Here is a 26384-nt window from a genome sequence, read left to right as displayed (position 1 = left end):
AAACAGCGAAAATACGTTATTAAACGTGATTAAAATATACTATAAATAAAGATTACGAGCTTTCTTGGTCTCAAAACTATCAATAATTTTATCGAAATCTGTTTTCCAAAAATTGCTTAGCAAAACAAATTTCGTTTGGAGCAAAAGAGTCCTCACCAATTTGGCGCAATTTTTTCACAAGGTTTTGCTCTTAATCTTAAACAAGGACCTTTTTAAAATCTTGAGTTTAAAAATAAATAAACAAATGAAAAGATATCTGCTAGAATGCCATAAGATGATCCACTAGATGATTCAGTTCTAAATATTGTCTAAATATGCTAATTATTCGTGATGCCTATTGAATGCCAGATTCTGTTTTGAGAGTAAAAGAATCATGTCCAAAATTCTCTTCAGGTAGCATTATCACATTTTTACATATTTCTGACAATTGCGGTATGTGTGGCTATATGCGAGCGAAGTTTTTCAGGCTTAATTAAGTTGAATTGATACCAATCAGCGATGCTTTTCACTAACTAGGCAAATAACAATCTGCCTACTTAACAGGTAATGTATCTCCACCCTGGGACGAAAGCTCTCTTCCTACTATAAGAGATCATATTGAAAATATAACCAAAAAAAATATCTGACTACATTCCAACAGAGATCAAGGAAACGGTGAACTCGTTATCCTAGCAATCAGTGGATCAGAGTTTACACGGATGGCTCATCCCATAAAGAAAGCCGACACAAATGGAGAAGCTGGAATACTCATCGAATGACCCGATGGAGAAAACTAGAAAAAATCCATTGCAACTGGAGTGCTCTCTGACAGCCACAAAGCAGAAAGGGAAGCATCAGAACTAGCTGCCACCATGCTAGCAAATCATCCAAGTTTCCCACACAGTCAGATTGTCTTTCAAACCGATTCAAAAATAACCATCCAAAGCTTGGAAAACCCTGATTCCTCCTATATAAAACGACTCAGGACAGCACTTATAAAGCTCAACTACAACAGCAAAAAAAAAAAAAAAAAAAAAAAAAAAAAAAACACTGAATACCAGCACATATTGAATTAGAAGGAAATGAGAAGGCTGATACACTCGCCAAGAAAGGGAGAACAATCTCACAATTAAACATAACACTCTATCCAGAAGAAATGAAGAAACTAAATAAATAGTAAATAAAATAAATGAGAAATAGACAAGCTCTCATCCGAATCACAAGAAAGATGATGCCCATTATAAGCTATCCCGACAAGATCAACGTCTAATCTTTCAACTCAGGACCGGACACAACAGAATGAGACAACATATGTACCGCAAGCTCAAAATTGGAACCAGTGAAATTGGCCCATGTGGAGTGTCTGTCACCAGAGAATGCTGATAATGTCCTCCAAAAGTGCTCTCTTTACCAAGATGCCCGTACAAGACACTGGCCCCAATAGAAAGAATACTATATGGAGAGCTCCCTGATTTGAAAACCACTGCGCAGTTCATCTCATGTATTGGTCTAGTCATCTGAACGCTCCAACATAAAAATGAGAATCAAGAAGAGGAAAAAAAAGAGATTTTTTCTTTACAATTTTTCTTCAACGTTCGTGATGCCCATTGAGGGCCATATTCTGCTATGAGAAAAAATGAATGATATCCAAGATTTTTTTCATTTTCAGATTTTTACTTTAGGACCATTTGATCTCTACCGTCAACCATTTTAACCACTATGAGCGCCAGCCAGACTTATCAATCTAGAGCAGCGCCCATAATATTAACCAAAGTGGCAAAATAAGTATATTTTTTTAATGAAATACAGTAGTTTATGTTTGTTCATGTATGTACAATGTGTGCAATTTTTGCTAAGAAATTTTGTGCTCAGTTTGATGCCCCTCATCACTTGATGCCCTGTGCGGCCCGCACCACCCGCACATGGCTAGCTACGCCACTGTTAAATAGTTTTCCTGAGGATCTTGTATGGAGAAACACACATTCGTTTATGTCGTTGTACGCATAATGCAGTTGACAGGAGAAGAATATGCCAAACAGAGTAGGTGCGAGCACACATCCCTGCTTGACACCACTGCAAACCTCAAAAGGTGCTGATTAGGCTTCATTGAATTTGACAGTACATTTAGTTTCCTCATGAAAGCACTCAATGAACTTCAGTAGTTTGGGAGGGCAACGTATTTTTCCTTAGGAGTTTGAAAAGGCCACTTCTGCTGACCATGTCAAAGGCTTTAGTCAGATCAACAAAAACGATGTAAAGGGGTCTGTCTCTCTCTCTCTGAATTTCTCCTGCAGTAGTCGTAGAGATGATATCATGTCTATAGTGGATCTACCACTCCTGAATCCACACTGAGACTCTGGGTAGACTCGTGATAGTATGTTATGTTAAAAAAAAAACACTATATTTGGCAACAGATTAATTTCAATTGATATATATAGGTCTGTGCTACGAAGCGAAGTCCAAAGTTTAAGGTTCGAAATTTTACTTCATTAAAAATCGTATTTTTTTAATACAATGATAACCATTACATTGTAATAGTCACTTTTGGGATTGTAGATACATCTATATTGAAAATAGATCTAGATCGAAATGGCAGCTAATACTGGGTAAATAAAATTGATTTCTTAAATACATACACTTTATTATATAATATATAAGATAAAATTATGTTTAAACTTATAACATCCTCAGGAAAAAAAATCTAGATTATTCATCATTATTCTCTAGATCTAGATTTAGATCTAGATCTATATAGATCTAGATCATTTACTCATACTCCTGACTCTATAGTCTATAGTGACGATTATTATAGTCTATACTACTATAGCCAGTCAGCTAGTACACTAGTCTAAGTTACAGTACTTCTAGAAAAAAGTAGAATCTATCAATCTATTCTATTTAAATAAAGTATATAGATGTAGATATATAATTTAAATTCAAAACTATTCTATCCTTGCGATCTAGATCTTTAGTCTCACTTTAGACAAGATGATGTTACGTAGATCATCTGTTTCTTTGGCAAACGGTTAACAAGCATAGTGATAGTGTCACGGGCCAGCACAATGACCAATCGTCTTTACTTTCTTCAACCAAAGTCAGGTACCCATTAGAGTTGGGTGGACTCAGGGGCACCCTAAAAATCCAGAATTCCAGTCTTCACTAAGATTCGAACCCAGGACTCCAGGTTCAGAAGCCAAGCGCTTAGCCACTCAGCCACCATGTCACCCACTAGTATATACTATATTATTATATAGATCTAGATCTGTTACTGTATATTTATTTAATCTAAATTGTCTAGTAATAATAATAATAATAATAAAATTAGTGCTATAATAAAATAGTTAAGGTTAGATTAGTTAATCATTAGTTTGTTACATTCTAGTCCAGACTTCCTTCAGGACAGTTGGGGATGGTAGCAGCCAGAGTTTAAACCTATGACCAATGAAATGACACACAGTCTCTAGCACATATCCGGCAATCAATCAGATCTATTACTGTAGACTACAAGGAAGGAAAGCCAACCCTTTAAGACTTAGCACTTTATTGGGTAAATGATGTAAAGCTGACCTGTTTCTATAGCCCATGGTTAATGATGGTTTCATGTGGCCATTGCAGCACAAGGACCAACCTCTTTTACTCCCCAAATGTCAGATACTTCTCAGTTCAAAAGCCAAGTTTTTTACTATGCAGCCACCACACTCTTAAGACTAAAGATTATTGTAGAAAAATAATTTTATAGTTTAGTAGCTCTAGAACTATGTTGCTTTAAAATTAGCCTTATTAAAAAAAAGAGCAGTAATTGTCTTATATTGATTACTTTGATGTCACTGTTGGGAATGAGATTTAGGACTGAGGTTATATTTAATGTTAACTGACTTGTAGGTGCTATATTTACAAAATTTTTGATTCGGTTAGTTTAACTTTTGTTTACTTATATTCACTTTCTATCAACTTTTTGAGAACTTTCTGCTTGAGTTTTTTTAAAACTCTTTCTTAACAATTTCATTGCAAAAACTTTTTCTTTTACAAAAACATTTTTTTTTCATTATCTTATGTTCTTCTTATCTTATAAAATATAGACATTACCTCAAAAAAGAAGATGATTACATCCAACGTGTGTCCCTATAAAATTGGTAAATCTAGTCATGCATGTAAATCAATGACTTAAATTCTGCCAAGTCATTGGTTTTCCTGCCTGACTCAGTCAACCCATTTCATGCTCCATTAATTAGTCATACATACTTGTTACAGATCTGGACTTACTTGGAATTAATATCATATATCCTTATTATTGTATGCATTTTTTTAAAACTTTATACTTGTTTATAATGTTAGTCTTATTTTATGTTTATAATTCTTTCAATATTGGATACCTTTTGTGGTGCTAGTGAAATGAAGCTTATAATATGCTATTGTTGTATTTTTTCAGAAATGATATGCTTTTCTTTTTTTTTCTTCAGAAAACTAGCTGGAAAAACAATTTTTATAACTGGTGCGAGTCGTGGTATTGGAAAAGCAATTGCTCTTAAAGTAGCAAAAGATGGTGCTAATGTTGTCATTGCTGCTAAAACAGCTGACCCTCACCCCAAGCTTCCAGGAACAATTTATACAGCATCAGAAGAAGGTAAAGTTTAGTGCAGTTCTTTTATTAATACACCCACACTTTTAAATGAAGCAAATTAAAGACAATAATACACTACCTATACATTAATTTATTCATGAGCTGACCATTTTCTATAAGGTAATTTTTTTATTGATCTGAATAGATGAAAATTTAACTTGATTAAAGCAAAATACAAAGCAGACAATATAATATTATGCACTTCATGCATAAAAAAGGCAATATATGCAGAAAACATTGAATACTAATTTACTTTTAAAAATAATAATAATAATAATAATCTTTATTATCCATGAGGAAATTTTTGTTACACTTTGTGCATTAGACAAATCAAAACCTTATAACTATAGTTGATGGTCGGAGATATTTAAATAGCCACTTATATTACCATACTAGCAGATGCAAACATACAGTATTGACAGTAATGACATGTTGATGGTATTGTTGAATTTTCATATTTTTCTGAAATAGAAAAGTCTTTCTTTTTCAGTCCAAAAGGCAGGAGGGAATGCTTTACCTTGTATAGTAGATATCAGAAATGAAGATCAAGTTAAAGAGGCTGTCCAACAGGCAGTTTCTAAGTTTGGTGGCATTGACATTTTAATTAACAATGCTAGTGCCATCTCTTTAACTTCAACTTTGGCAACTTCTATGAAAAAATATGATTTAATGAATGGAATCAATGCCAGAGGAACATATTTGTGGTGAGTTAAGGTGAAATTATTTTTGAAAATAAAGCAAAACATTTTAGTTACATAAAAAAGGGATGACAAACTTCAACTCACAAATAATAAGCATTAATTTTCATCAAGGAACATTTTGATATTATTAACAGATATAGTGTTCCCTTTGTCTTTTGCTGATCCAACTTTCACTTACCACAGTGTTGTGAAAGGGTTTCAGTGTGCGTGTGTTTGTTAGCCTAGCGGGGGTAACGTGAAGTCAGGAATGCAAAATGACAGTTGAACAGCTAGGCCTGTTTGGTGTAGTTTGTGAGATAGAAACTTAGTAATGATTAAAGTGCTACATATTAATATTAAATAGATTAATATTGTTTAATACTTTTTTTCACATTTCAGCTCACAGGCATGTTTACCTTACCTGTTAAAAAGTAAAAATCCACATATTTTAAACCTGAGTCCTCCATTGAACATGTCATCTATTTGGTTTAAAAACCATGTTGGTAAGACAGTTGAAAAGCTAGGTATATTATCTCAAAACATTTTCTTTTGACTGTATTTATTGATTCTAACACAAAACAAATCAAACTTAATATTTCAGCATATACGATGGCCAAATATGGAATGTCAATGTGTGTTCTGGGAATGGCCGAGGAATTCAAAGAGCAAGGAGTTGCTGTCAATGCCTTGTGGCCTAGAACAGGTAATCTTTTACTATTTTTCTTTCTAATTTAAATATCAACTATCCTTTTTAATACTGAGAATTATGCTGACAAGTTTTCATTACTTTTCCTCAAGGAACATTTTGATATTATTATTAAACTAGTATTAAAAGTAATTAGCTAACTAATTCAAGTTCTGGTAAAGACTGGTACTCAGGATTTGAGAATACCAGGACTTTTACTTTAAACTAGTATTAAAAGTAATTAGCTAACTAATTCAAGTTCTGGTAAAGACTGGTACTCAGGATTTGAGAATACCAGGACTTTAAAACCCATTTTGCTGTAATGGCTACCTGACATTGATTGGGTTTTGTTCTGGCCACAAAATAAGTCAAATGTCAGCTTCATATGCCTAATAGATTTTGACATCACACTAAGAATTTTTTTCAGCCATCTGGACTGCAGCAATGGAAATGTTAGGTGGTCAAGACGGAAAATCACAGTGCAGGAAAGTGGATATAATGAGTGATGCTGCTTATGTCATCCTAACTAAAGATAGTCGCCAGTTCACTGGCAACTTTTGTATTGATGATGAAATTCTAAAGTCAGTAGGAATCACAGATTTAGATCAGTATGCTTGTGTACCAGGTATGTACACAAATAGTTTTGGTGTATACAATTGAGTTTAGATACATTTAAAATTTTCAGCTGTATGATAAAAATTTATGGATCTGCAAAATCTGATATTAAAAGTGGTTTAAAGGTGAGTAGGGGTATATTTAAATAGAATAGAAGAGTATGAAAAATAATAGTCTCTAAGCTGTAAGCCTTTTTATGGCTTACTGTATATTCCTTCATTTTGATTTAATACTTTTTATGGCTTTCTGTATATTCCTTCATTTTGATTTAATAGTAAGTCTGTTCTGATTTAAATTGTTAAAATCGTTTTTGTTTATTAGGAAGTGAACTTTTACCTGACTTTTTTCTGGATGGTAGTTCACCAGAAGTCAAAATCACACAAGGAAAAGAGGCCCTACCTGCATCCGCTTCAGGCATATCATCAACTTTTAAACAAATGGATGCCATGTTATCAGAAGATTTAGTACAAGATATTAAAGCAAGCTATCAATTTGATTTGTCAGGTACTGAAATATTGAAACAAGCAGCACATTATTAAACAAAAGACATTTTTTTGTAATTTCACATTTTTAATAAAATTAAAGTTCTTCTGTGTCCAGCGGGCTAGAGTTTTCTGCTAATGGGCCTACCATACATTCATCTATTTGAAAAATAAATTATGTCTTCACTAAATATGCTAATACAGCACCATTGTGTTTGCTTTTTTTTAAAACAAATTAACGCCCTTAATGAACCAATTATTCATAAATCTAGACAAATGTATCTTCTGCATTATTTTGTAGACAATATCTTAATTTGTAGTTTTATTTTCACCTGGAATTTTCTTTTTTAAAATTTGGTCTAAAATTATCAAGCAGACTTTTTTTGGTTGTTGTTTTGAAAGCTAATGTTTTTTTTTTAATGTGTACATTATAAAACAATGTTGACTTTTACAATGATTTACTTACTAAAATATATATTTCCAATTAATTCCTGTTTAAATTTATTACATTTTTCTTTCTCATATGCTAGGTTCAGAACAAGGCACTTGGTATCTAGACTTAAAATCTGGAAAAGGTTCTGTAGGACAAACAGCCATTGAGAAACCTGACTGTATCATGTCTTGTGATAGTCAACTTTTTTTAGATATGTTTGCAGGTAAAGCCAGTCCAACTACATCCTTTATGACTGGAAAGTTGAAAATTAAAGGAGATATGAAGGCAGCTATGAAGTTGGAACGTTTGATGGGGAAAATGAAGAAATCTAAATTATAATCATTTTAATAATTAAAGTAGTATATTTTTGTTTATTTAAAATGCGCTAATGCATATACACTTTTTGTTGTTCATATTAACTTTCTAGCAACAAAAAGATTCAAGTTTAAACTTGTCTTTACATGTTTTATTCTTAATATCTTTAATTTTTTTGTTAATAAAATATATAAATATCATGTGCCATATATGATTCTCTACCATTCATTATACATTATCTTGTCTATTGACTACATTAAACATGACAAGTGATTTATTAATGAATAAAAATATTGTCTATTAAAAAATTAAATTAAAAAAAAAACTCAAGTGTTGTGTTGATATTCTTGTGATCTAAAAAAAAATAAAAAAGCATTTCTTATTTTGTTAGCATGAATTTCATTTAATTTCTAGGTAATTCACAGCATGATATCAAAAATCAAATATGCATTATTTCATGTTATAAAACAAAAACAATATCACTTGACAAATTCATTTGACATTTTTTGAAGTACCATAACTGAGATATGAATTTAGTCAAGAGAAACATTTCCCTCCTCACTATTAAAGACATTTATATTTTTAAAACTTTGTTAGTACTGGGTAGCTGCCATTGAGCTAACAATGTTTTCAAACATATTTTTCTTATGAAGGCAATTAAGCATAATTTTTACATAATATGACTTTTCAGCAATATTTGTTTTGTTTATAAAGCTAGTACAAATTTGTATTATTTTGATGACTATTTAACATTTTCAACAACTTTTCAATAAATAACACTAGAAAATAACAATAGCCTGTTCCAATCATGAAAGTTTTAATGAAAAGTTTTGGTTATACAAAATCAATGAGATATAGCATAAAGAAAGCATATATGACGTCAATATAAAAATGGCCATTTTATCCGGGATTCTATGTGTTGTGACAGCCATATTGACTAGTCCTGTCATGATATTTGCCAACAAGAAAATGAAGAGAGAATTATAATTAACTGCTTTTAATATGCACATTTCTTTTGCTCCTCGTTTGGTTTGTTGAGCCTGCAATAGGCTGGAGCTTTTTCTTTTCCAATGTTGTGATGTTATGAATGTGATGATTATATCTGCCAGAAGTAACTGCAATATCATCAGACAGCTTACACTCATCTGTCAGGCAAGCATGATATATATTATTAGTTTCAGAATTTTAATTTCTTTTTTCATTCATAAAAAAAAAAGAATAAAATCCACAATCAAGAGGTTTGTTAATCTGACAGTTTTAAATGCCTAATAATTCTTGTTATTGTAAATGTTATTACACAACTACTTACCACCCAAAATACAAAAGATGCATTTGCCAATCTTCTAGATGCAGGTTCAACAAATGAATGGGTCACAAACAATGCAAGAGTAAACAGAATAAATTGAAGAGCTATGGCTTTGGTGACTTGTAACCATTCAGCTAAGTTTTTTCTAGATACAAACAAACCAAATTAATAAGCAAAATAAAAAAAAAAAGCTTGTATATTAAGTGCATTAATTAGTTTGGATCAGGCATGTAATTAAATCTGTAATAAACCTCAGTCAACAATCTATAAAGGGGACTAATTCAGCTTATACCACCATGTCAGACAAATACTAATTCTTTGCCTTGTTTGAGATTCCACACAAAATAATAAATTACCAATAGTTAATTAACTGATTGGTTATTTTTTTAATTGATTCTTGTGTTGTCAGTTAAAAGAAATAATTATGCTTCTTCTTTTTCTAGCCAGCTTTATTGCTGCTGAGCTGTGAGCTCTTTTGCAGACTGTGCCAAGGAAAAAAAGTGTGCTGTTTTCTTCAGTTGTTCAGCACTGCCGTACAGGGTGTTGGTTATGTTGGGCTGTAGTGGAAGTAGGGTCTGCCTAAGGTGGATTAGGGAGGGGCATTCAAAGAGGATATGGTTTACAGTTTCAAAGGGGTGGGCGCAGTGTCTGCAGAGGGAGAGTTGTGTGGAGTTTATTTTGTTCAGGTGGTAATTTAATAGTGGTGTGTATCCTGTTCTTAGTTGGAAAATTGTAGATTGTTCTATTCTGAGAGCTCTATGGATGGCGGAAAATGGACCATTGGCCAACCCCACCTTGTCCCATGGATATTCCGGTTACAGTCTTCAGACCTAGATGTTTCCTTTTATGTCAGTATTGGAGAAAATTGCCAAGACCAAAAACTCCCTTGAAATGCAGGGACTATATATTTTTAAAAAGCCTGAGGAAACAACCAGCCTACACTAAATGCCAAGGAAATAATTATGCTAAATTTCAGCTTGATCTGAAATTTAAAAAAAAAAAGCACTTTGGAGGGATTATTGAAAAAAAAATCAGGGAGCCATTTACTTGCTATTTCAAACACACTCTAGTGATAACTAAATATAATAGTAGTTTAAAAGTTAGAAAAGCAAGGGGTGACAATTGGGGACAAACTGCCATCATCTATATAAAAAAAAAAAACTCCTATATGGAATGCGTCTGAAATAACCTCTAACATAAGTCCAGCACCTGCAGGGCCAGCCCTAGCAATGTCAGGGTCCTATGTGAAACAGGTTGTGCGGGGCCTAGTCTGGGTAGGGATAGGGCTAGCATAATGTCAAAAATAAGATTTTTAAAATTAGAAAATACTTCATCTTTGCAATAAATTTTTATTAAATGAAAGCTCATAATGCTGTTTTTATTTATTGGCACCCCAAAAATGACAATCTTGTTCATTTTTCAGATTTCAAGGACTTTTTCGTATATTTTGCCTTTTCAAGAGATTTCAGGAAATCCTTAAAAATCAGGAGGCCGCGGAAAACCTGTTATTATATATAAGTTATAATGGTTTAATTTAAAAATTTACAATTAGAATTAGTGCGGGACTATGAAAGCACGAGGCCCACTGCAACTGCATAGGATGCAGTGGTCTAAGGCCGGCCCTGAGCACCTGAACTGCTTATTTGGCTTAAATAACAAAACTGCTTCTACTGTTAGGTGAAGGTAGATAATTGGCACCTCTAAAATTGAGGCTAATTCATCTTGGAGAAATAAGCTGATTTTAAATCTCTGCTGCTTGCAGTGTTAAGTCCTCAGAAGTAAACTTTAAGTAAAATTCCAGTTGTGGATCCCCTTAAGTTTTGGGATTATCAATGATGGTACTCCATCTGACATCTCCTGAAAGTGAGTTGGTCCTAAATTTATGCAGAAAATTCCTTTGGATCACATCAGCAGGGTCAAGAGAGGGACCATGATCATGATGTATGCCTGACCCATGATCCTTTTTTATCTTAAGCCCAGGAATATGCCCTTAAGAGGAAATTCTGGGGGCATCTATTGTCACTCAAAGTAGAATGAGCCTTACACTATAATAGCTATTCATGAAAAAAAAACTTACTGTGCTTGGAAAAAGAAACGACCAAGTTGAACTCCAAACATATAGATGGCAATATAGCCTGGTAAAGAGTAAATTCCTTCTCTATTAGCATCTATTAATCCTTCTCTTGTTCCATCATTGTTAAAACCAATAATAATATAAGAGGAAAAACCATTGGATAGAAGGCTTTGGTGTAGAATTAAAACAATGAAGGCAATAACTGTTGATTTATTCACTGAAACAATCCAGTAAAGAGCAGTCAAAAGTATCTGTTGAAAATATAATCTTCTATAATTATAGTGTTACACTACCTTAGCCTCCTTACAGGCCATGCAAAACATAAATAAGTATATAAATAAACAAATAAAATAATAAGTGAATTAAACTTTTTTTCCAAACATGAATGAATTTCATTTCTTAATAGGTCTGATTGTTTTAGAAAAAAATAACTAATATTAACACGCACAATATTTATACATTATTCTTGACATGAACAACATCTTACCTTTAAGGCCACTAGTGTAAAAAAAAAGTTCCAGTGGACTCCATACTCCGTAACATGTTCATGGTACTCGATACTTTTAACTGTAACTAGCCGAGCCACTCCAAGAAAAATGAGTGGCAGACAAGAGACTATGGTACTTTTTATGTGATGAAGTAAAAATGCCTTTTCCTTATATTTGTTTCTAGCTTCAGGGCTGACTATAGCATTAGCAACAACAAACAAACCTACACCAATATCCATCCCACCAAAGCCAAATGTTTCTGTTTTAGCAAAGCGTCTGGGAAACACAGGGAAATCAACAGCCAGAATAGCAATAGCTGTGCAAACAATCACCACAGATCTAAAGTATGTGATAAACTTTTTCTGTTCATCCAAATTAACATTATGCAAATGATTTTTCAAAGCTGTAATTGATCTCCAATGAAGAAAACAGAAGATAGCAATTACAGAAAAGATTAATAGAATAAATATTGCCAAGTAGTTCTCTAGAAGTGAAACACTTAATATGTTTGGAAATATTAACAGAAGAAATTCAGCAAGCAATTTTGGTCTGAAAAAAAAAAAAAGCAAAAAAAAAAATGTATTCAACTTAGATAATACATCTAATGCATTTTCAATTATAAACAATCAACAGAGTAGGCATAGGCTAGTAATAAAGATACAATAGTAAATTATAATATAAAAAATATATAAAAGCAGTGCTGGATTTACCTATAGGCAAACTAAGCTATAGCTTAGGGCACCTGACAGATTAGGGCCCTCTCCGAAAAATAAATTCCAAATGATCAACTGTCACATAAAGTTAAATATATTATCAGTCATTTTTTAAATGAAAGGTCAGTAGTTTTGGTAATTTTTAACATTTTCTCATTATTTTATAATAGAAATAGAACGTCTAATATCTCATTTCTTTTACTCTAAACACAGGGATTCCCCTAGTATTTCCGTGTGTTCTGCTACGCTCAAGCATGCTCAGGACCGTTGTGAGTGAGCTGGCAGACGAGACAATATTTCTGAACTTTTATTTAGTATTTACAGTCACAGTGTGTTTGCTTTATAATTTGATTGTTGACATTATTTAGAAAGTTGTTTTTGTATCCTTATTGTTAATTCATCATTATTTATACAAAATACAAGTCAAAACATTTTGTACTGCATTTAATTTTTTTTTACAATTTTAATTTTTATGTTTAGACTTTAAAATTCCTTGTTGGAATGGGTGGTTGTGCCTAATTAACATGGCTGTTACATCTATTGCATGTAATAATTTGTTTGTGATCGTATTTTCATTGAAAAAATAAAACAAAATAGAAAAACATTTCTTTGAATGGATATATTTATTCGTCAGAAACTGGTAGTGATTGTCAGTTATTTCTCTTTTAAAATTCTTTTTATACACAAATATCGGTTCAATGAATTTTGTGATTGGCTTAGTATATATAGTAGTTTATTTAATTCGGACATTACATGAATTCGGACATTCGCGTTTTTTTGTGGTCATTAAATAATTATTTTAATATGTATTTTAAAACTAGCGCGCTGTATAATGTGCTTGTCCATTTTCCAATGATTCTGACCCAATTTCCTTCCATTTAGCTGTCTTTTTATGTATGAAAAATGAATTTCAAATGTGTTAGTCAGGTTGTTGTTTTTTCCTATGTTACCCGGACGACTTTACCTCTTCCTAGAGTTAAGACTATATTTTTTGATTGGCTAAGTCTATACTAATGAGCCCGGCAATATTTATTCTGTTTTTGGAGCTAATTTATTTGATTCATAAGCCAAGTTTTCTAATTCCATACAAAAAAAAATTAATACGTTGTCCGAATTAAATTACGATTTTCTTACCAAAATTTATTTCGGACAGCCAGTTTTGAACATCAATAAAAATGATCTTATATTATATTTGTTCGTTTGTTATTTTTTTTAATAGAGAATAAATGGGCAAATGTTTGGAGTGAGCTTGGTACATTAAATGAAATTAAATGCTTAGATCTAGACCTACTAGATAGATCTAGATTTATATAGAGAGATTATAGAGGATTCAGTTAGGCAAGAATGGCTATCGTAACCTGTAGGGGCCTACTATACTACGAAAGATCATCTGTATTAGAAATTTATTAAATTAATAAACAAAAAAAAAACACAATTTAAACATTCAACACACATCTAATCATGCAAACCCCAAACATTCAACACACATAAAATAAACAAACATAAAATAAGTCTAAAAGTCGGTGCAGAAATCACTATCCCAGTGACCTAATTTTGGTAGAAAAAGTGTGTTCATATTTTTATTTTTTGTGTTCGTATTTATGCATAGTTTGAAAACATCGTAATGATTTCATGTGAGGGGCTATGCCTGGGGATCTTAAAATTTAGTTAATGTTAATATAGAATTAAAATCTGAGTTTATTGATGCCTAAATATAGAGACTGTCCGAAATAAATTATGGTGTCCGGAATCAAATAATGTGGATCAAATGTGTCCGAATTAAATGAAAACACACTGCCTCTTTGACCTTAAATATAATAACAAATATAGGTTAGGGGAACAAATATAAGTAGTCATCCTTATTCTCCTTTAACTAAAGAAGATTTTGATACGTCATTTTTTTTTCTATGTCAAACCATTGTAAAATAATGTGCTGTCAAAGTCAAACTTTCAAATTTGGGCCTATAGGTGTCCGAATAGCATAAACTACTCTAGTTCAAAGTCATGAAAGATAAACAAATAATAAATGACAGTAATGGAAAAATGTTCTTGAACGAGTTGTGGAAGTAATAATTATTAATTAATATGGCAGAGCCGGCAAAGGAGATAAGAAAACTTGGTTCTCCTCACAGTAGATCTATAATAACCATGATAAGTCATCATAAGTCATCCGCATTACTCATACAGCATTCCTCGTCGGACTCGAAGACAAGCCTTATTATTATTACTATTATATAATGATAAGTCATAGATCTAGAATGTCTAGATCTGTCTATATAACTTGTAAAAGTTTTAAACTATTATTATAAAATTATTATTTATATTATTATTATAAATAATTATTTATAATAACTTAAAGGGATACTCCTATGGTTTTGACAATTTTTGATATAATATGTGTTTTGATTTACAGATAATGAATATATTCTTCTTTTTTTTTTTATTTGCAATAATAACTTAGTAATTGATGTTTTTTCCGACGTAATTTTCCTGCGCATCCAAAACAGTCAGACGTTCACCAGGTTTCTATGTGACGTCACAAAGGTGTTTTAATCTACTGACTTATTGTATAACAGGAGACCATACAGCAAAGTTTACATTCTCGTAAAAGAAATATATCTTTGTCTATGCAGTTAGATCTAGGATCTTGTAAGCAAAGAAAAAATGCGTATTAAAAGTAGATTTACATGCTTGACTAATCACTGCAGTGTGTATTTTCTCGCCAGACCACTCAACACACAACAAACACTATCGCTTGGTTGTCTTGTCATGACCGACTACACGTAGTCTCGACTAGCCTTACACTGACCAGCTTGTTCGAATCATTCAGACACATGATCTATTTACTTCTTGGGATAGGGAGAGGCTTAGATGAAAATGTTACTTTTTTTTCTCGAGTTGGTTATCCTAATGCTTTTGTATCTATCTATACATGTTTATATATATAATATCATAGCTCTGGACTAGGCCGTCACTAAGCCTAACAGCTACTGTAAGAATGAAGCGATACGATTGGTTAAATCAAGTTTCTCTTTCAGTATTGTTTAGGGAAGTGATGCATGAAATAACTTAAAACAAAATCTCGCAGAACCCCGTTTTTTTGGGGGGCGTGAAGAATTTTCTGTCTAATTTATTAAATATAAAATTTTCTGAGCATTTAAATAAAAAATGATATAATTATAAATAATGTTTACTATATTTATTATTACTATTAGATCTATCATCTACAACTTTTTACGAAAGACTAAACCTGAGACGTCTACGTGAACCTACCTGACATAGCTTGCTATAGAAGATATAAAAAATAAATCTCTTAAGAAACAAGCCAAGCAAGAGATGCTAGTTAGCATGGCAACCTCTAAATAGTTTGTGCCATTGTGACCGGCAATAAATTTTTCATGTTCTTCTTTGAAAGTAGTCATTTTGATCGTAAGCTCTCTATGACTCTATGTAAACAATTGGATTAATAAAAACATGAATCGTTGATGTTATGGACAAAGTGAAGTAAAGCAAAAATAAAAACTAAAATGATGTAAAGAAAGCTAATTTTTTTTAAGAATGTCTTCAGTTTCTAGATCTAATTCTACAAATGCCATTTAGATCTAAATTTAGAATTTGAAATCAAGCAAAAGTAGATTAGTTTTTTAAACTAGATCTAGATCTAGATCTCTAGATTTAGAGTCTAGTTCAGTTGCTAAAGTCCTTCCGAGTACACGAAATTAAAGATATACTTTTTGATAGAGATCACATGATACAACATTCACAATCACAATAAACAAACAAAATGGCGATTCCAGGTGTTGTTATTGCAGCTGGTTGGATACCATTTATTGTTGTTATTGTGGTAAGATCGTAATATTGAAATGATCTATTTGTTAATTAGAATTAAGATAGCATCTTTGTTCAACTGATCTAAAATATTTAAAAAATAGGTCGCGAAATTTGAGTGATTCGCTTCAAATCAAACTCAAGACACTCAAGTCAAACTCAAAGCAAAAAATTGAATATTATTATTATTATAATATATAATTATTATAATAATATAATATTTAATAATATTATTATTAAATATAATAATATAATAAATAATAATAATTTTAAATTTATAATAATCATATAAATATAAAAAATTATATTAATTTTATATTATAAACATAATATTTAGATCTAATATTAAAATTATTAATATTTATATTTATATAAAATTTAATATTATTATTATTAAATTAATATAATTTTTATATAAATATTATATGAATAATTATATTATCTATATAAATTATATTCATAATCATACAGACATATCCAATGATCACTTCCATTATTTATGATTATTATAATTTCATAAATCATAAGATAAATGATAGATGATATTTTATATATAGTGTTAATAGAATATAGATGCTTAAATCTAAATCATAAATGATAAAGTTAAAAGTACTATAATGAATAATAATGCTTATCATTATAATTATATTTCAGCATAAGCATTATTGATGAATTAAGATAGCATCTTTAATAATGATACATGATAATCTACATAATAGATCTATAATAATAATAATATTGACTGAACAAAATATAACTCCTCATTTTGATTCAAGACAATTATATTTTTAAAAATTAAATACTTTATTATCAAATACAAAATACAATGACAATAACTTTGGAAAAATGCTAGTTAGGGTTACTTGACAATTACATGTTTGGAGGAGGATTAACACTTACATAAGAGGACAAATTACTTTAAAAAACTAGGCTAACAATGTAATCTATTTGATATAAAAAGGTAAAGTTGCCCTTTCATACCTTGTGGTCTACATGGCAGATGAGGTAAAGGTCCAGAAATTAAAAATACCAGGATTCAAACCCGGGACCCCGGGTTCGGAAGCCAAGCACTTTAATGCTCATCCACCGCACCTCCATTTCATAAGACATGTCATTAAATTTTCACAGTAGTTCATCATTTACACAAATATTGATTACATAAATAGCATACACTACATTTTCTACAGATTATATTTAGTTAAAAAAGTAGCTTCTCAATAGGTCAATGGAGAGTCCATTATTCTTTTTTGTCCAGTGAAAATATACATTTGACATTAACATTATACCCAGTAATGCACAGGAAAAACATTCACAGATCTTCAGAAGCTCTTTGTAACAGATCTCTTTTGAACAGCATAGAATCTACCAACACCTTTTAAAGAAAGAGTTTATTTAAAAAATCATTATTTTTCTTCAATGTTTGAGTTTTGAGTTTAGTATGAGTGAGGATTGCAGATTTTCAAATTTAGGCTACAGACAGTGGAGATGACTCCAAAAAGGAGGACATGTCCTTCTTTTTGTGGGACATGTGGTAAGACTAACTAAAATGGAATAGATTGTCCTTAGCTGGTATCTAACTGCTAAATCAATGTAATTAGTATAATTATAGTGAGTTAGCTGCTCTCAATTTACTTTCATGTTAAAAATCTAGGTTCTAAGCTTAACACTTTCAAGTTATATTAAAGTTTGCAATGACATTTGTTATAATGACTGGGATTTTAGGATGTTCTGGAGTTCTCTGTGATCTAATGGGTACTGGTTGGAAAAAATCATTGTAGGACCTCTTTTATAGATGTTTGTTTCTGAAACAGATCAACTTTAAATACTTTTAATTATTATACTGTGATTTTTCTTTCTTTTTGTATTTTCAGCTAACTATTCTGTTCTCTGGATTCTACATTCGATATTTTATGCACAAATATGATAGTGAAATCTCTGTAACACTGTCTGCCATTTTTGCTTTAACTGTGACCTTATTGACATCTGCAATTGTTCCTGTTGATATTTTCCTGGTTTCTTATATGAAAGACTCTAATGGGAACTTTAAGGTTTATAACTTTTTTTTTTTTGCCAATATGTAACTCTTGATGCTTTTAAGTAAAAAAAAATATAAAGACAATTATGAATTTATTTTCAGGAATGGGCTAATAGTTCAAGTGTCCGGAATAAAACTGAAGATGCTGTTTTAATAACCTATTATGGTAGGTTGGTCAATGATGTTATGAAAGTTATAGAAATATATCAAGACATATTTATTTAATAAATACAAATAATAATAACAATTGTTTTTATTTCAATTGCAAAGCTATACCATTTATCTATTTTTGTAAATCATCATGACAAATGAACACTGTATAAATACTGCTCAATGTTCAGTCTGAGTCCTTTTGGGGGGGGAGGGGGGGGGGGGTGGGGGGGGGGGGGGGGAGAATTTTTAGTAACATTCTTTTCTTTTTTTTTTTTTTTATTCTACTATTTTTGTATGTTTTGATGTTTATTTATGTGTTGTACTATGTATTTTTTGTTTACATTATGAAAGGGGTTGTGGCTATGAGCCTTTGAGTTTGAATCTGATGGCCTTAATTTGAAAGCCCCATGAAGGCTAACAACCCTCAGCCAGAAACTTCTCCAAGATACTCCACTATTACTTTTAGATGAGAGTGCACTGCACATGCATGGAGACAACTTATGCCAAAGTTGAATAATAATAATAATAATTACCAATATAATATAATAATAAAAAAATATATATTCAGCTTTCAACCTTTAATAGTCATTACTATTTTGGTCCCAATTGCTACTGTCACAAATTAATCTTTTACATTAATGTTTTTTTAAAGTAAGTATACAGGGAATTCATCTAACATGTGAGTCTATTAATACTTACCTCTTATAACGGTACCCATGCATTAAATAATTCTGAATGGCAGAACAACATATGATCTATTGCAACTCATTGTGGGAACAATTCAACATTTCCATTTTTTTTTTCAGACCAGTAAAGAAAATGAAATTATTTTTTTTTAATACTTGTGACAGTTTTTTTTTTAAAGCAATGAATGCATCACACCTATTTAAAAAAAAACTGCAGTTAAGATTGGAATGTTTTTAGTAAATTTTTATAACCAGAACATTTTAGATTCAAGTTACTTTTTCTACAACTGTGAGTTTTAATTTTTGGCTAGGTGTATTTTTTAATGAGAAACAAATGATTTATCATGACCAATATTATGGTAGAGTTATCCAATCAATTGAATTTTAATTCCATCATATTTTTTCTTTTCAGTTTTATATGGAATAGTTGCATTTTGCTTGTTTCTTTTTCTCCCCTTCATGTATTTTTTCTATGAAGAAAAAGATGACAATGCTACGTTTAAATCTGTAAGTTAAATACACATTACATTTTTTTCATTTTCTTCATTTATTAATTTGTGTGTGTTTGTTTTATTAAAAACCAAAACTAGTGACTCATCTGGGCGCATCCATTGTCTTCCAAGACAGTCCAAGACAGAAGCCATGACCTAAAGTTGTGGTTTGCTTTACAAAAAAAAATATTTTCAGTCAGTATAAATATTTTGAAGAAATAAAAAGCAAGTTCTTGGGTCTGCTAGGATCATAAAGTAATCCATTGAGCATTTTGAAAAAGTATAAACAAAATACTTAGCATATGTGGCATCCAAATAAACTTTATGCTCTGTAGTATAAACACACCTTTAAATTTTTTTCTGTTTTTAAAATAAAATATTTGACTTTCAGCGCTGCTGTACAGCATTGAAGTACTCCATTGTGTGCATTCTGATTGCAGCCACATTTTTACTTATAGGGTAGGTCTGTGCACCTTAATAGAGCAACAGTTGTACTTTTGGAATATGTAAATACCTATATAAATTGGAAAGTTAGATTTTATTTTTATATTTTTCTTTAGCAATAAGATTATCCATATATTTTCACTTTACCATAAATACAGGGCTTTTGTTCCTACCAAGTCCTATCCCAACAGCAATAGCACAGAATGGAAAAAGATTGAAGCCCTGTTTAAAGATATTGCTAGCACAGGTATAACCTATGTTACAGTTCTTTTTGTTTATTCATACTTTATTTTTTTACAACACTTTTTATTGTTTTGATTGAATTTGAAGTATTTTGTTTTGTTTTTTAGGTATTGAGGATGCGTTATCTTTTGTAATCAGCATTTTCAGCCTCATTGGAATGTTTGGTATAGTCTCCTACACTGTAAGTTTGTCTCAGATAAATAACTCTTAACAACTGTTCAAACAAAATCTAAAGTTTTTAGAAGAGAACTAACATTCTTGTGAAGTATTTAGATTTGTTTATTTAGTACAGGAAACATTTAAATACAAGAAAAGAAAAGTTGATTGTAAATTTATTTTTCTAAAACTTTTAGATTTGTCAGTTTCTCATTTAATAAACTTTCCCTTTATTTGAACTTACTGCTCAATAAATTTCTTACTTCCTATTGCAGGCTTATGGGATATCAGCTCTGCCAATGGATTTAATAAAAGGTAGAAGAAGTATTAAAAAAGAGCTATCAGAAACTGTTGCAGAAAAAGAGGATAAGAGAAACCAACGACAGGCTTTGAGAGACAAAGTAAAATAAGATTTTGGCATTTGAATTTTCGTTTGTTTTTGTTTTTTAGTCATTTAGTTGTTTGCAATTTTCATTGAAAGTCCCAAACTTTGTACTAAATGATTGATTAAATAATTCTTTTTTTTTTAATTTCATGTCTGTTAGTATTCTAGACAATCAACACTCAGCAGACGTGCTACCAGACTTGATGAAAATTTGTCTGAGCAAGAACGTCTTATGAGTAGAAGGCAGCGCCACTTGCAGTTATCAGAAAAAAGCTGGTTGCGAAAATGTATGCTTCTGCTTCGGCCCTTTGAAATAATCTTCGGCATTATTTTCTTTCTCTTGGCATTGCTTTTGTTTGTTTCTCTGCTGTTAACAAAGTAATTATTCAACTGGTTGCTTACATCAACACACACAAAATATTGTAAATATATACACAAGAAAAATAGCTTAGAATTTTGAGCATATTAGTAAGAGTCTAATTATTTTTTTTTTTGTTTGTTTTTATTTAGCATTGACAAAGCTATGCACAGTATGGGCTACTTAAGTGGATATGCTTTACCAGAGAGACATTTGCCGAATCCAATTGATATTGTTTTGGTTTACAGCCAGAAGGTGTGTTTATGTATTTTTACCTGCAAAGTACAAAACCCAGAAATCTAGAAATATATTTAAAATAAAGTATACATTAATAAAACATAAAATACAAAATGAAGAACAGAATATCTTAAGATTTTTTCCCCATATTCATGGGAACTTTACTTTTTTATTCTGAAATAGTTTTTAAAGCAATGAATCACAATTTTAAAAAGTAATACACATAATTAAAGAATATATTGAATTTACTTTTTACAAAGCTTAAATCAACTCACTCTGTCTGTCTGGTAAAACGTTTGTACACATTATTTCTCCCACACCTAATCTCTAATCAAGCTGAAATTTAGCACAATTATTTCTTTTACCTGACAAGACAAGAATCAATTAAAAAATCAACCAATTAGTTTATAACTATTGGAAATTAATTATTTTGTTGGTTATCTTGAACAAGGGATAGAAATTGTACTTGACAGATGTGATGGTATAAGTTTAGTTAGTCCCCTTGAGGAATCTTGAACCCTGAGTGAACATTCTTTTATGCATTTATGTAAATATTCACCAAAATGTACAAGGCACTAGTAATACTGTTGAGTAGTACTTTTAGCAATTTATTGCTAGCGATTAATGGTGCAATGTGTCTGGTCAAGTTATAAGCTTTATGCTAATATATAAAGTAGCATATTGCTTACTAGCTATTTTTGTACTTTGACCTTTTCTTTTTTGTGTGTTTATTATGTTCTATGTGGTTTAACTTATCATTTTTATCCATCTCATTGTAACAGGTTTTTCCTTTGGACTACATTTTAATGGTTGGGATTATTGCATATTTTGTCTTGTGCACAATGACTGGCATACGTTATATTGGAATTTGGTTTTTGTGGATTAAGGTAATGAATTCAAAATTTTTGTTTGTGTTCTGAAATATATTTAAATTTGGATTTTTAATGGTGAATTGTTTGTTGTTGTTGTTGTTTTTTATCGCTTTAAATATTTTGCATTGGCTTATTAAATTTGATAAATAATTTGTTTTATAAATCCTATAATTATTTTGAAAATGGGCATGTCTTATTCTAGATGTACAAGATTCGTCCTCACCGCACCAACCCTCAGGGTATGCTGATGTTCTGTATGATCCTTATGTTCATTGTGTTGGCCATTAACATTGTACTCTATGAGCTGACACCTCAGTACTCATCTTTTGGAAGTGAACATTATGTGAGTAGTAGTGTTTAGTATCACACAGTATTCAAGTAGTCTACTCTCCTACTATTCATGATTGAAATATTTATACAAAATAATCTATTTCACACAGGTAAATAGTACAGGCAACAGCACAGTTTCTTTGGAAGTAAAGCAATGTACTACTGAAGTTAGTGAAGGCAAGGGACACTTTTTACACTTTGAGCAAAAAAATCTATTTTGACATCTTAGATTTTCTTTAATCAACCTTCTCTCTTAGGAAAAGTTTGTTTTTTTTTTTGTTTTCTGTCTGTCCATCAGTAATATTTCAATTTCAAAAACTAAATTGATTATTGAAAATTTGATTTCACTTCAACTTCAAATGGCTACTTTTGGGTTTTTAGAAAATGAACCATTTCAATATAATTTTTTTTATGCACATACATATTTGCTTTTGAGTTCATAAACATGTTCTCTTTTTATTAAACAAAGAAGTATGCATATTGGGTTTAACTAAGTATTATCAATTATAATTAAACATTTAAAGGCATTCTATGTAATAAATTTTTGTATGGGATCTCAGTTATGTGTAACTTCCATTTAGGTGTGAGTTTGCTATGAATACAATGGACTAGCATAGTATCTGCAACACAAACTCTATTTTATTTTAACTACATTAAACTCTCTATGTTTGATGGAACTCTTTCTGAATATTTTCAGATCATTGTGTAGTGACAAGAATGACCTTGCTTTTAGTTCGTTTTTTCTATAAGATGTGGGTATTTGGTGCAGCCTACTATTGGTTGACTTGGCTGTTTCTTGGGGTAAGTCCTTTCTTAAATGATTATAATTTAAAGCAAGAAAACTATAGGTCAGCTTGGTAGGATGGTAAGATATTTGGACAAAAAACAACATAAAATGGCTATAAAATGAATTCTGTATTTTTTTTTTCTATCAAACAATATTTAGAAACTTGAAAGATTGTTGTTATTTTCACTTTTACAAAAAAATATATTATATATTAGAGATTTGTTAATAAGTTCCTAGTAGACTTTTTTTAGCATGCTTTTAGTAAGCTCGTATTAGACTTTCAGTTTAAGTATACTTTTAGTAAGCTCCTAGTAAACTTTTTCAGTATACTTTTAGTAAGCTCCTAGTAAACTTTTTCAGTATACTTTTAGTAAGCTCCTAGTAAACTTTTTCAGTATACTTTTAGTAAGCTCCTAGTAAACTTTTTCAGTATACTTTTAGTAAACTTCTAGTAGACTTTTTCAGTATAGTTTCAGTAAGCTCCTAGTATATTTTCAGTAAGCTCATACAAGACTTTTAGTGTGCTCCTATAATTATTGTCATGTTTTTTCTACAGACATTACTGATTGGTTTCCTGGTGGTTGCTATAAAAAGACGTCGCTCAGCTATTAGTGGTGAGGTTGAAGGGGATGATTTTGAGGAAAGTGACGATGAACTAATTCAAGGATAAAGAATTCAACGATAGAGATTTTTGTTTGCAATGTTAAAATTCATGAATTTCTCAGTATAAAGTCAAGGGACTGAACTATGATTCTTATATGTGACCTAATGTGAGAAAAGATAACCAAAATCATTGGCTCAGTTTCTAGATAACAAGAGGAAATTGTTTGCTTTTTATCATGTCTTGGTTTCCAAATACATTCTTTACTAGCATTAAATGATTATTGAATGAAATAAGCTTTAATGTTAATTTTAAGTTTAAAAAAAATATTTTTTATAGTCTCAGAATCCTTTTCCAGTGACTACTCTCCTTTAATTTGGACATGTTTTCATTCAAATATAAATATATATATTAAAAGTGTAAAAAAAAAAAAAATTTAAAAAGCTACATTGTAGATTTCTTTTCAAGCTAGTTTTGTTAAAATCATCTGAAATTTACAAATAAAAGATTGGTTTCATTTTTTCACATATATTTCTTTAAAAAATTCTTATTTCTAGAAATAACTTTGCTGACACTGTTTTTAAGATTCTTTTAGTTTAGTGTAAGAACTGATAATACTTGATTTATATGACTAAATGAAGGAAGTAATTTAAAATTGAAGAATTCACTAAAAAAAAATACACTAGTTAGTTATTTAGAGTTAGATTTGAGTTACTAGTAGCTTTTTAAAACTTTGACCTGGTATTGAATGCATACACTACCTTAGGCCAGCCAATGTATTTAAATGTGTTTCAATCATTAAAACCCTAACTATTTTGATTGCTAATATTTTGATAAATATATCAAGAAATGTGCATTATTTTTATAAGGAAATAAAGAAAACTAATGTAAAATTGTTGGTAATGACACATAACTATCAAACGTTGTTTACATACTGATATGTAGAGGGTTATTTATTAATTTTAACTTTTATGTTAAATCATTAAAATGCAAAGCTCAAAGTTTATTGTGTTTAAAACTTATGAGCTTCAGATATAAATAGAAATTAAAATAAATTTCTAGCAAGGGTGACATCAAACAGGGTATAGACTAGATTAGAACTAAATACATTTTAGTCTATGTTTAAGTTTCTTTACCTAGATATGATACATTAAAAGCATACTGTGCTGTCCAACAGTCTGGGTTCATTTAAGAAATGCTACTTGAACAATGTTTTGATGAATAGCCCACTGTCTTAAGGTGGTGTTTTTTCATTACACTTTCTCTACTGATGAAATAGTGGAGGCTATCAAATATATATCTGTGATGAACTGCACAGTTGTCTCCACCTCTCTTAAGGGGAGTAGCTTGGGGCCAGTGATTTGATATTGTGCCTGATGTTACAAATTTCTGCTTACCTGGTAATTTGTTTTCTTTGTTTATTGCATTTCAGATTTTCTGTTGTTTTTTTTTTAAGACATTTATTTATAATAAAAAGCAGTGTTGCTGTAAATCATAAGATAATGTCTAGCTTAACTTAATATATATATATATAATATTGTCTACCTTAATTAGATTTCTTGAGTTTATCACTGGTCAACTACTATCACTGTGTTGTTTGTTATAAACGTAGTCAATTTATTTTCACATTTAATAAAATTTAATAGCAATTTTTTAGTTTGTGTGTTCTAATTGTATTAATGTGTCCTAGAAATATTGTAAACATAGTAAAGTGTTGGTTGAAATACTTTTTTTTTAGTTATTTTTTTAAATTGTTGATTGAAAGTTGTAACTTTCTTTGTAAATAAATATTGCTTGTCAATCACTTTGTGTCAACTAAATGTAAGAAAGATTTTCATCTATTTCAAACGTTTTCTGTACACTATTACTGTTTTATACACATCATGGAATAAACAATAGTAGTATTTAAAAAAACTTCGTATAAATTTTTGCTTGAGTTCTACAATGTGATGTATGCTTCGCAATGCAATTATAAAAAAAACAACATGATTTTCTTCTAGCCAGGCATCTGTGCTTTTTTTCCCCCCAGTTGTTCAGCACTGCCATTCAGAGTGTTGGTTATGTTGGGATGTAGTGGACTGTAGGACTGCCTTAGGTGAATTAAATTGAGACATTCAAAGAGGATAAGATTCAGTTTTATAAGGGGTGGCTGTCAGAAATTTAATTCTGTTTAGGTGATAATTTAATAACTTCCATACACTCAAGGACTCAATGCTGTGGATTAAAGTGGGGATAAGCTCCAACTTTCCAAGAAATGCTCCCAAGGCTTGTCTCTAAATGGCCCTGACTGAAATCCAGCTCCTGGCCTTCACATGGTATTTTCTCATAAATCTGGCAGAACCTTTCTTACAAACTGACAGAAGGGATAAAAGGCAAATCAATGGCAC

The 26384-nt window shown here is 30.7% G+C and overlaps 3 protein-coding genes across 3 annotated transcripts; 2 read left to right on the top strand and 1 right to left on the bottom strand.

The window, feature by feature from the left end:
* Positions 1-2426: 2426 nt before the first annotated feature.
* Positions 2427-8135, top strand: LOC106068960 (hydroxysteroid dehydrogenase-like protein 2). The gene is made up of 8 exons (XM_056030410.1): positions 2427-2585; positions 4440-4603; positions 5091-5304; positions 5680-5783; positions 5882-5983; positions 6393-6590; positions 6902-7084; positions 7593-8135. Exons 1-8 carry the CDS (start codon positions 2569-2571, stop codon positions 7832-7834), a joined length of 1224 nt encoding a protein of 407 aa, XP_055886385.1. The 5' UTR covers positions 2427-2568; the 3' UTR covers positions 7835-8135.
* Positions 8136-8605: 470 nt separating this feature from the next.
* On the bottom strand, positions 8606-15828 carry LOC106068948 (phosphatidylinositol-glycan biosynthesis class W protein-like). Its single transcript, XM_013228469.2, has 5 exons — positions 15665-15828; positions 11678-12227; positions 11194-11441; positions 9120-9261; positions 8606-8955 (listed from the first exon to the last, which is right to left on the bottom strand). The coding sequence occupies exons 1-5, from the start codon at positions 15811-15813 to the stop codon at positions 8617-8619; spliced, it is 1428 nt and encodes a 475-aa protein (XP_013083923.2). The 5' UTR covers positions 15814-15828; the 3' UTR covers positions 8606-8616.
* A 252-nt stretch (positions 15829-16080) lies between these two features.
* On the top strand, positions 16081-25911 carry LOC106068944 (probable lysosomal cobalamin transporter). Its single transcript, XM_013228457.2, has 15 exons — positions 16081-16235; positions 18091-18267; positions 18357-18420; positions 19506-19600; positions 19976-20043; positions 20187-20275; positions 20379-20452; positions 20703-20828; positions 20973-21190; positions 21323-21425; positions 22190-22294; positions 22482-22622; positions 22720-22786; positions 23307-23410; positions 23953-25911. Exons 1-15 carry the CDS (start codon positions 16176-16178, stop codon positions 24064-24066), a joined length of 1605 nt encoding a protein of 534 aa, XP_013083911.2. The 5' UTR covers positions 16081-16175; the 3' UTR covers positions 24067-25911.
* The last annotated feature ends 473 nt before the right edge of the window (positions 25912-26384 follow it).

The sequence above is a fragment of the Biomphalaria glabrata genome, chromosome 5, assembly GCF_947242115.1.
Source record: "Biomphalaria glabrata chromosome 5, xgBioGlab47.1, whole genome shotgun sequence".
NCBI lineage: Eukaryota > Metazoa > Mollusca > Gastropoda > Planorbidae > Biomphalaria > Biomphalaria glabrata.
Note: the sequence above shows the minus strand (reverse complement) of the source record. Positions and strands in the feature narration are given on the sequence as shown.

Excerpts from the sequence above, each read along its gene's own strand:
- LOC106068960 (XM_056030410.1), top strand. Across the intron at positions 5,305-5,679 it reads GCCAGAGGAACATATTTGTG|CTCACAGGCATGTTTACCTT; the intron begins GTGAGTTAAGGT and ends TTCACATTTCAG. Across the intron at positions 7,085-7,592 it reads CTATCAATTTGATTTGTCAG|GTTCAGAACAAGGCACTTGG; the intron begins GTACTGAAATAT and ends CTCATATGCTAG.
- LOC106068948 (XM_013228469.2), bottom strand. The coding sequence starts at position 15,813 with ATGACTACTTTCAAAGAAGAACATGAAAAATTTATTGCCGGTCACAAT. Across the intron at positions 11,442-11,677 it reads TTACACTAGTGGCCTTAAAG|ATACTTTTGACTGCTCTTTA; the intron begins GTAAGATGTTGT and ends TATTTTCAACAG. Across the intron at positions 9,262-11,193 it reads CGTTTCTTTTTCCAAGCACA|AAAAAACTTAGCTGAATGGT; the intron begins GTAAGTTTTTTT and ends GTTTGTATCTAG.
- LOC106068944 (XM_013228457.2), top strand. The coding sequence starts at position 16,176 with ATGGCGATTCCAGGTGTTGTTATTGCAGCTGGTTGGATACCATTTATT. Across the intron at positions 18,421-19,505 it reads TGTTTTAATAACCTATTATG|TTTTATATGGAATAGTTGCA; the intron begins GTAGGTTGGTCA and ends TTTTCTTTTCAG. Across the intron at positions 20,829-20,972 it reads GACAGGCTTTGAGAGACAAA|TATTCTAGACAATCAACACT; the intron begins GTAAAATAAGAT and ends CATGTCTGTTAG.